At 36.0% G+C, this 10275-nt stretch overlaps 1 protein-coding gene across 5 annotated transcripts in view; it reads right to left on the bottom strand.

Moving 5' to 3' along the window:
• Positions 1-868: 868 nt before the first annotated feature.
• LOC149782310 (uncharacterized) overlaps positions 869-10275 on the bottom strand; it is a 12603-nt gene continuing 3196 nt past the window's right edge. For 4 of the 5 annotated variants that reach the window (XM_089933696.1, XM_089933698.1, XM_089933699.1 and 1 more), the window contains exons 4-7: positions 9610-9747; positions 5634-5823; positions 4521-4600; positions 869-2086 (exon numbers count right to left, since the gene is read on the bottom strand). In XM_089933696.1, the coding sequence (XP_089789822.1) occupies positions 1758-2086; positions 4521-4600; positions 5634-5823; positions 9610-9747 (737 nt within the window). In that variant the 3' untranslated portion in view covers positions 869-1757. The remainder of the gene's footprint in view (positions 2087-4520; positions 4601-5633; positions 5824-9609; positions 9748-10275) is intronic. The other variant, XM_089933700.1, reaches the window with a different exon arrangement.

The raw sequence follows: 10275 nt of genomic DNA, 5'->3' as shown, positions 1-10275 counted from the left end.
GTTGTAGATCATTGCTTTTATACGCAACATCATGAGCATGACATGCTTTATCAATAGCGTTTATTGGTTCCTCGCCTGGTTTTGGTTGATCCTGATTATCAAGCCTGATATCGAGTCGAGTACCAGGACCGCAATAATTATATCCTGGTAGGTGTTTTTCTCCTGGGTATTTAGCTCACGGAGTCCCGGGTAATTTTATTAATTTTGCTGCAATATCACCTCCTCGTTGCCTTTTTTTTTACTTGACTTTGATTTTGGTTTTTCACCGGGAATAAATTTAAATTTCTTTGTACCACACCGCGTACACTTACCCATAACCGCTGATCTATTATTTTTTGTGGTAATAGTTGTTAGTGTATCCGTCGGGATACGCGTCCTGCACTTCACACAATATAAATCCATGGATATTTTATACAGCATGGATATAATTGATTTTTCAGCGACAAGAAAACGAGAACCTGTCAAGCACCATCCTGCGTTACCAAATTCCATCAGAATGATAATAATAGGACCATCTGGAAGTGGAAAGACACAGTTGTTACTCAATCTTATAATGAGATGGGTAAAGTGGGATAAATTGTATTTGGAAATCCCGTCAGTTGATGATCAACGATGTTATAATGTGCTCAAGGATTTTGAATGAAAACGCGGATAACGATGTTATCGAGTTTATAACCGATATTGAGGAAGCACCATCAGTTGATTCCACAGACGGATTTATTAATAATCTAGTTGTATACGATGATGTGATGCTGGATAAACAATCAACTCCAGCTAGGATTTTTCCTCGAGGTAGACATAAAAACACCGATGTCATTTATGTTACTCAACGATACACACAAATACCAAAAGTGATCAGAGATAACTGTAATATTTTAGCTGTGTTTAATGGAGTTGATACACACACAATGAGAAATATTCATCAAACTTGGTGCAGCGGTGACATGGATATAATTAAATTTAAAAATTTCTTTTCACGAGCGCAAGCTACTCCGCATGGATTTATAACAATACATTTGCACGATCCTAGAACAAGATATCGTATTGGACTTGATAAAATATTTGGATAAATTAATAGCAGCAGAGGGGCGGGACCTCAAGTTGGTTTGTTTTTTGTAATATACTCGCCATCGACAAGTTTTTAGTTGGAGGAATAACGTGGACTAACCCAGAGGAAAACTCTCTGAGAGCCTCTGTAGTTAGTTATTTTGATTTTTAAAGTTATTAATTCTTTTTTTAGGAAGGCTTATTTCGGTTTTTGGACGCTTCCAAAGTCGGTCTGTTCGCCCCCTCTGCTGCTCCATAGGACAGAGGGTCGTGATACCTCGTGGATTTACTAATCGCCAAACATAGGATTTGATCAGGAAATGTTGTGTGCATGTCGTTAAAAAAGAACCCTTCAGCCGACGGTGGCTCATACCGTTAAGTGTATAAAATGTACACCAATGTGTGCAGACAAGATTGTCTGTAGATTTGTGCATGTTTTAATGAATTGGCGATATCAGTCCCTAAACTGCCAGTCAATATCATACAGGTGCAGGGCTTATGTAAAGGCCACTATGTAAACTAAAATATCACAGTGGAAAACATACTAACAACATCATGTACACTAACATATCACAGTGGAAAACTCGCTTAGAACAGGATGTAAACTAAACTATCACAGAATGTAACTCATTAACACAGCATGTAAACTTTACACAATTCTACAATTATATATATAGCTAAAAAAATTGATATATGACTTCAATTGTTTTCTACACTGATCCTCTTTTTTTATAATTTGAACATAATTGATTCCTTTTCAACTTAACTAACTTAAGTTCTAGTTGAAGTTTCTTTTCGCGCAACTTAAAAATCCGATTCTGAAGCCTGTCACTTTTTGACATTTTTCCTTTACATCTTTTCTTGTCACCTTTGTTTTTATCTTGGGTACTGACAGAATCTTGAGCTGTAGATTTTAACTCGTGTTTCACTTTATCAATTTCAGATTCTAAACGTTTTTTGTCTTGCTCCAATTTCGACTTCTTATTCTCCATAGGCATTCGAGGCTTTCCTTTACTTTTCTTTCCTTTATTTTTCTTTCCTGAAAGGATGCAGAGTTGATCAGTAAAATAAATTTGTGCTTAATAATACTTCATCATCGTCGTCGTCGTCATCATCGTCATTATCATCATCTCTAGTAATATTTTTGTTCATTCCCTCCAACATAACTTTGTGAAATTTAACTCTCATATATATATATATATATATATATATATATATATATATATATATATATATATATCATCGACTCGCAAACAAAATTGCGAATTGTCGTTATTGTACATATTACAGATTTAGCTTCATTTGCCTTACCAAAGTTAAAATGAATACTCTCAGATCATTTTTATTGACTTGGAATTTACTTTGTAGCAATTTTAACAACTAATTGAGTAGACCAAAGGTTGATATGAAAAGAGGCGGGAGTAAACACTGAAAAGTCCCCGTCAGAGTAATTTCCACGGTTTTCTGCATGACCTTTACAAGCAGCGCATCATCTTAATATTTCTTTTCACGTAACCTGCGGCTTAGCATGTAACCTAAAATCAAACATCTGATGGCACGCTGTTACATGAAACAGATGAGTCCAAATTTTGTCACGAGTGTCTCTTTACAAAGATCTCATGGCATACTGTTACATGAAACAGACGAGTCAAGTTTCATCATGAGGGTCGCGCAGTGAAACCCCCCAGGCTGATATGACCATTCTTTAGTCAATGAAAACCCCCAGGCTGATATGACCATTCTTCAGTCAATGAAAACCCCCAGGCTGATATGACCATTCTTTAGTCAATGAAAACCCCCAGGCTGATATGACCATTCTTCAGACAATGAAAATCCCCAGGCTGACATTACCATTCTTCAGTCAGTGAAAACCCCCAGGCTGATATGACCATTCTTCAGTCAATGAAAACCCCCAGGCTGATATGACCATTCTTCAGTCAATGAAAACCCCCAGGCTGATATGACCATTCTTCAGTCAATGAAAACCCCCAGGCAGACATTACCATTCTTCAGTCAATGAAAACCCCCAGGCAGACATTACCATTCTTCAGTCAATGAAAACCTCCAGGCAGACATTACCATTCTTCAGTCAATGAAAACCCCCAGGCTGATATGACCATTCTTCAGTCAATGAAAACCCCCAGGCAGACATTACCATTCTTCAGTCAATGAAAACCCCCAGGCAGACATTACCATTCTTCAGTCAATGAAAACCTCCAGGCAGACATTACCATTCTTCAGTCAATGAAAACCCCCAGGCTGATATGACCATTCTTCAGTCAATGAAAACCCCCAGGCTGATATGACCATTCTTCAGTCAATGAAAATCCCCAAGCTGATATGACCATTCTTCAGTCAGTGAAAACCCCCAGGCTGATATGACCATTCTTCAGTCAATGAAAACCCCCAGGCTGATATGACCATTCTTCAGTCAATGAAAACCCCCAGGCTGATATGACCATTCTTCAGTCAATGAAAACCCCCAGGCTGATATGACCAATCTTTCCAGGAGAAGTAGTGATAAGAAATTTTTCATGATGGCCACGGTGATTTCTGTTATGGTCGCCTGAGCAGCACCATTTCATCTAGGATCAGCTAAATATCATTAAGATTAATTTAATTTAAAAAAAAAACAAAAAAAAAAAACAACAAAACATTACGTTATGAGTACAAGATGGTAATTGAAACAAATTTTGGAATTGGTCAAGCTGACATCAAACAAACTTTGGAATTGGTCAAGCTGACATCAAACAAACTTTGGAATTGGTCAAGCTGACATCAAACAAACCCACATTTCACCCCTATAAGTAATTATAAGGCTAGTCCATGCTGTCTCATGCTATCGTGCACGAACAACACTTATGTGCGTAATATTGACTGTTTTGTATATATTAATTACATGCCTTTATTATTTGTTACGATCCTTTCATTTTTAGTTCTGTAAAAGTTTATATTTCCTCTCCATAATTTAATATGACCATGTCGTTTATATGATAAATGTGCACCATTCCTTCATTGCAGCAAATATCCTCTCTCTAATTAGAACGAGAATTCTGTCAAATCTTACGTTTGCGTTGCAAAGACGGTTCATGGTTTTTTTCATGAAAAAAAAAAACAAAAACACAACAAAACACAAACAATGCTACTTGATTATGAATATGTCACTGCGACCTACGTTTTGTTATCGGACGTATTCAAACTCGAACCTGTCCCGGAGAGTTTCGGGCGTAAAACAAATTTGCCACTTAAATTGGGTTTAATTTCGCTTTAGACTAAAACTTGTGCGCGAAAATTGTAACCTTGCAGACAAGAGAGTGAAGAGAGATTCATTTATTAAAGGATTATATATAATCTTCATTTGTCCATTTCTTTATTTCCAGGCAGCGATTCTATTCTTAACATAATGTTGATTAATTTGGCATCATGTTTAACAAGAACGAATGGCTTAAAACCTTCCTAAACAGGTTATTTACCTTTCCTTTTTCTAGATTTACTTTTGTGTCCATTATTCAGATCGCTTCGGGTAACGGTCTCTTGCGAGGGAACGTCAAGACTGTCATAAATTAAAGACAGAAATTTTTGTATGAGAGTGTAATGTAATCAATTTACACGAGTTAATATAGTAAAAACAGTATAAAAAATTATTAACATTTCACATTCAAATCTCAATCATTCAAAGAGTGTAATTTAAACTGCGTAAAACAATATAACTTGGTTTGTTACATAAAACACACATATTCTACATACTTATGTCATATTTGTAAATTTAATGTCTGTGTCAATATATAAGAATGTTAACTAGACATTTACTTCCTAACACAATCTTAAAGGGTAGTAATTTCTGAAACTGGGATATAGAAATAACGTAGATTTACATGTATAAAGTGCAACCAACTGTAAAGAAACGTGCACTCAGATCTACAGGTACATAATACCCGGACAGATCAGAATCAATGTAGTCCACTTCAACCAGACTCTCGCGAGGCTACGTGGAATCTCCACTTTGTTACAACGCGAGAGGTACAGCCAGGCTGATTAAGGCTTCCAGGGCCCTAAGCAATGTAAATATTTTGGTGCCCCCCATCCCTTACGAAATGTAAAACTATATTGAAAAAAATAAAATATAAAAAATTATTAAACGCTAAAACAGGAATCAAAATACTCGTACATGGAGATAGAAATGGTTATATATATATATATATATATATATATATATATATATATATATATATATATATATATATATATATATATGTGTGTGTGTGTGTGTGTGTGTGTATGTGTGTGTGTGTGTGTGTGTGTGTGTGTGTGTGTGTGTCTGCTTCATTTTATCGTCAACGGTTAATTTAAATATTTATGGTGTCCCTGTTGCGCTGGTGCCCTAATCTCGTGCTTAGTCTGGCTGAAGGGTAATCCGGCATGGGTACAACGAGACTAGATTCAACGCTGTTCTTGCTGCCTGTTGATCCTAACCAATAGCAAATAGATTGGTCTGCATGTGCGCTATACAATGAAAGGTCTGGATCTACATTGTTTTCAATTGGCTTAACATTGTACATGGTTCAGTATTGTAGAACATATTTTACCTGCCGACCAAATATTCTTCCTGTGGTTTGATTACACAGGAACAATTCGGATGAACCTTGTTTTCTGGGCAATCGGTGGGAATGTCTTCACATTGGTAGTAAAACTTGCCACATTTTCCCGCCTTTACATTGCAAATACACTCTTTTCGGCAAAAACCGTCACCGCACACCTCCGATTCGACGTTTTCTACTTGGTAAAATAGTAGTGAGAGTAAGAAAAGACGGGAACTGTATGTACATATGTAATGCGGTAAGGCAACTACGAAGGTCAATATTCATATGAATGGCGGGGGATTACGGCAATAATTCTATATATGTATTTCCTATTCTGTGCATATATTTTCTATTCTTCATTGATTCAAATTATAAATGGCTGCTTGCAAATGCAACTTTCCTTATATTTTTACTTTGTATCTTGCAGATTGCCAGCTGTTGATTTCATACCGCAGTTTTCATCTTGGTAAATGCAATGTCAGTTAATACAAGTTTGTTTATTCTATTTATAAACTGGATGATTCTAACTGCTAATTTCATTATGCAGTCGCCAGATTATGCCATGTAACATTGCAAATTCAGAATGTTCGCCAAGTCAATGATTTATGACAGATTGCAAATCATGATTAGACTTAGCAGTGAACATTAACAAGTTAAAATCACGCACGTTGGCATAAACAGTTGCACAGTAACTAATTATTAAAGTAATCTTTTAAATAATTGATTACCTGTATTCAATGTGTTACGCTGAACTCTTCGTGCAAAGAATAGTGTTATATGCAAAACGTGAATTAAACAGTTGTGACAAACTAAACAGAAGTAATATAATTTCACTCAAATTACCCTGAAAAATAACTTTAATTGATTACTTCAGTGTGACAGATTAACTGTAATTGTTTTAAACTACTACCATTATTTTTAAAACTGAAATTTTAATTTATCACCTTTACAAGAGTAATCCATACAATAATGGACATAAAATAATGCTTCATTATGACAACATATGACGTTGTAACACGGTAATTTTCTATTAAAAAAACTGCATGAAACATTTTTTTAAAAAAAGAAATGACTATTCCCCAGATGCTAGCGACAGGAGATTAGACCAGTTGACGACATTTGTGCAGGCAAGGTCAAAACAGGCCTTCGTTTTTTGTTGGTTTTTTTTCGGGGGTGGGGGTCGCACATTAGATTTGACTTCGTTGGATTATCTTGCTGCGAGTACTGACGTATTGGTCAACCAGATTCCCACATTATTAACTTTTGGAAAGGTATAGTGGATGGCCAGCAATAAGGATAAAACAATTGCACATTTCCTATTTTATACTGATATCTATGCAAATTCATTAATTTCAGAATAAGAGATATTTTCATTCACAATGATTTACGGTTAGAGCACGTTTTAATATTTTAAAGTAAAACGGTGCAACTTTGTACGTTCTATATCACTAAGGTCCCAATGTTGACACTTGTTAGTCAGAGCTCAAAAAGCTTAAGCACATTGTAGATAATTGCCCGTTGTATTGATCTATTGCGGCATTTTAGGCAATGGAATAAAAGGTCAAATTCGTCTTTAGCGATGTATTTAATGTTGGAATAGCGGGGCGTACTGATTTATAACGGTATATTTGACACTGGAAAATTTTCTTGCTGATCTATAGCGGCATATTAGACACTGGAATAGTAAATCTTACTGACCTATTGCGGTATATTAGACATTGGAATATCAGGTGGTATTGATCGATAGCGGTATAGTAGGTCGTATTAATATATAGCCGTATATCCAGTAGCGTACTAATGTGGGGGGCGAACGGGGTTGTCCCGGGCGCCAGAGGTCTTAGGGGGCAAAAACCACGGGCGTCAGAGGTCCTGGGGCGCTAAAAGCCCTTTGGGCATTCATAGTCGCCACGGGCGACATTTACCCTTAATACGCCACTGGAAGTATCGTATACTGGAATAAGCAGGTCATATTGAACTACAACGGTATATTAGACGTTAGAATAGCAGATGGTGTTGATCTTTAGTGGCATATTAAATACTGGAAAAACAGGTCGTATTGAACAATAGAGGTATATTCGAGACCAGTATAAGCAGGTCGAATTGAATTATAGAGGTATATTAGACATTGGAATAGGAGGTAAGTTGATCTATAGTTGCATTTTAGACATTAGAATAGCACTTCGTATTGATCTATAGCGGTATATTAGACATTGAAATAGCACTTCGCATTGATCTATTGCGGCATATTAGACACTGGAATAGCACTTCATATTGATCTATTGCGGCATATGAGATACTGGAATAGCACTTCGTATTGATCTATTGCGGCATATTAGACATTGAAATATCACTTCATATTGATCTATAGCGGCATATTAGACACTGGAATAGCACTTCGCATTGATCTATAGCGGTGTATTAGACATTAGAATATCACTTCATGTTGATCTATAGCGGTATAGTAGACATTGGAATAGCACTTCTTAATGAGCTATAGCGCTATATTAGACATTGAATTGCACTTCGTACTGATCTATATCGGTATACTAGATATTGGAATAGCACTTCGTATTGATTAAAAGCGGTATATTATACATTAGAATAGCACTTCGTATTGATCTATTGCGGCATATGAGATACTAGAATAGCACTTCGTATTGATCTATTGAGGTATATTAGACATTGGAATAGCACTTCATATTGATCTATAGCGGCATATTAGATACTGGAATAGCACTTCATATTGATCTATAGTGGCATATTAGACACTGGAATATCACTTCATATTGATCTATTGCGGTATATTAGACATTGGAATAGCACTTCATATTGATCTATAGCGGTATATTAGACATTGAAATATCACTTCATATTGATCTATAGCGGCATATTAGACACTGGAATAGCACTTCGCATTGATCTATAGCGGTGTATTAGACATTGGAACAGCACTTCGCATTGGCGTATATTGGTATATTAGACATTGGAATAGCACTTCGTATTAATCTATAGCGGTATATTAGACGTTGGAATATCACTCCGTATTGATCTATAGCTGTATATTAGATATTGGAATAGCACTCCGTATTGATCTATAGTGGTATATTAGACATTGGAATATGACTTCATGTTGATCTATAGCGGTATAATAGACATTGGAATAGCACTTCGTATTGATCTATAGCGGTTTATTACACATTGGAATAGCACTCCGTATTGATCTATAGCGGTAATTAGACACTGCAATATCACTTCATGTTGATCTGTAGTGGTATGTTAGACATTGGAATAGCACTTCGTATTGATCTATAACGGCAAATTAGACATTGGAAAAGCACTTCGGATTGATTTATATCGGTATATTAGACATTGGAATAGAGCTTCGTATTGATTTATAGCGGTATATTAGACATTTAATTGCACTTCGTATTGATCTATAGTGGTATATTAGACATTGGAATAACACTTCGTATTGATCTATAGCGATATATTAAACACTGAATTGCACTTCGTATTGATCTACAGCGGTATATTAAACATGGGAATAACACTTCACATTGTTCTATATCGGTATATTAGACATTGGATTAACACTTCATATTGATCTTGAGCGATATATTAGACATTGGAATATCACTTCTCAATGAGCTTTAGCTCAAAGTGAATCTGGAAATGTGTGTGTGTGTATGTTTGTGTTTGTTTGTGATTTAGCTTTTTAACGTAGCTTTAACAATTTTTCTGTCATTTCGCTACGATATCTGCAGTGTGACAGTTTATAGTGATGTCTAGCACTGGGGCATCATCCCGCAGATATATAGCATGATGTACCACTCAGTCACATTATCCGGACACCAGGCCGACCAATCCTAACACTAATCTCGTAATGCTGAGCGCCTGAATCGAGACAGATAAAGATAATTTTAAAAATATAAAAATATGCAGATAGAGAGACTGACAGACAAAAACTGAGACAGATAAGTACCTCCTTCGATGCATTGCGGTGCAGTTATACACGTGACCTCAGAAGCTGAGTTTGTATTGTCGGGCTGGTACAGACCCTGGGGACATGGCTTGACTTTGTCGGATTCGCCATCCTTGCTACATATTTCAAATTCTTCACCTATTACACAAGAATTATTGTACCAGTCATAAAGGGTAATTAACCATCCAGTAAATACAGAGTAATTAGCCAACCGTTGAATATAGTGAATAGCTGTTCTGAGTATTAACCATACATTACATTAAGTGAATGATCATACAGAGTAATTAACCACACATTAAATGCAGTGATTGATTATAAAGAGTAATTTACCATCCACTAAATACAGTGAATGAATATGCACGGCAATTAACCATTCACTGAAAACAATGAATGATTTGTAATATAACATCACTGAAATCTGGCACAATGAGGTATGTCTAATGGAGAAATCAATATATGGGTACATAATTTACGTTTGTTCTCATATACAGACAGAGAAACTTATATACGTTCAAACATACAAGAGCTTAATTCGCAACTAACCTCCCAATAATTTTCAAAATCGAGCCCACCCCTTTCACTTTTGATCAAATTTTACATAAAAGTTACATTCACGCAAGAAACTCTGTACCTCTTTCACCCTGTATAAAGATGATGTCTTTTTAC

This window comes from Sinohyriopsis cumingii, chromosome 15 (genome assembly GCF_028554795.1).
Source record: "Sinohyriopsis cumingii isolate HCF-2022 chromosome 15, ASM2855479v2, whole genome shotgun sequence".
Lineage (NCBI taxonomy): Eukaryota > Metazoa > Mollusca > Bivalvia > Unionida > Unionidae > Sinohyriopsis > Sinohyriopsis cumingii.
This window is presented reverse-complemented; position numbering and strand designations above follow the sequence as displayed.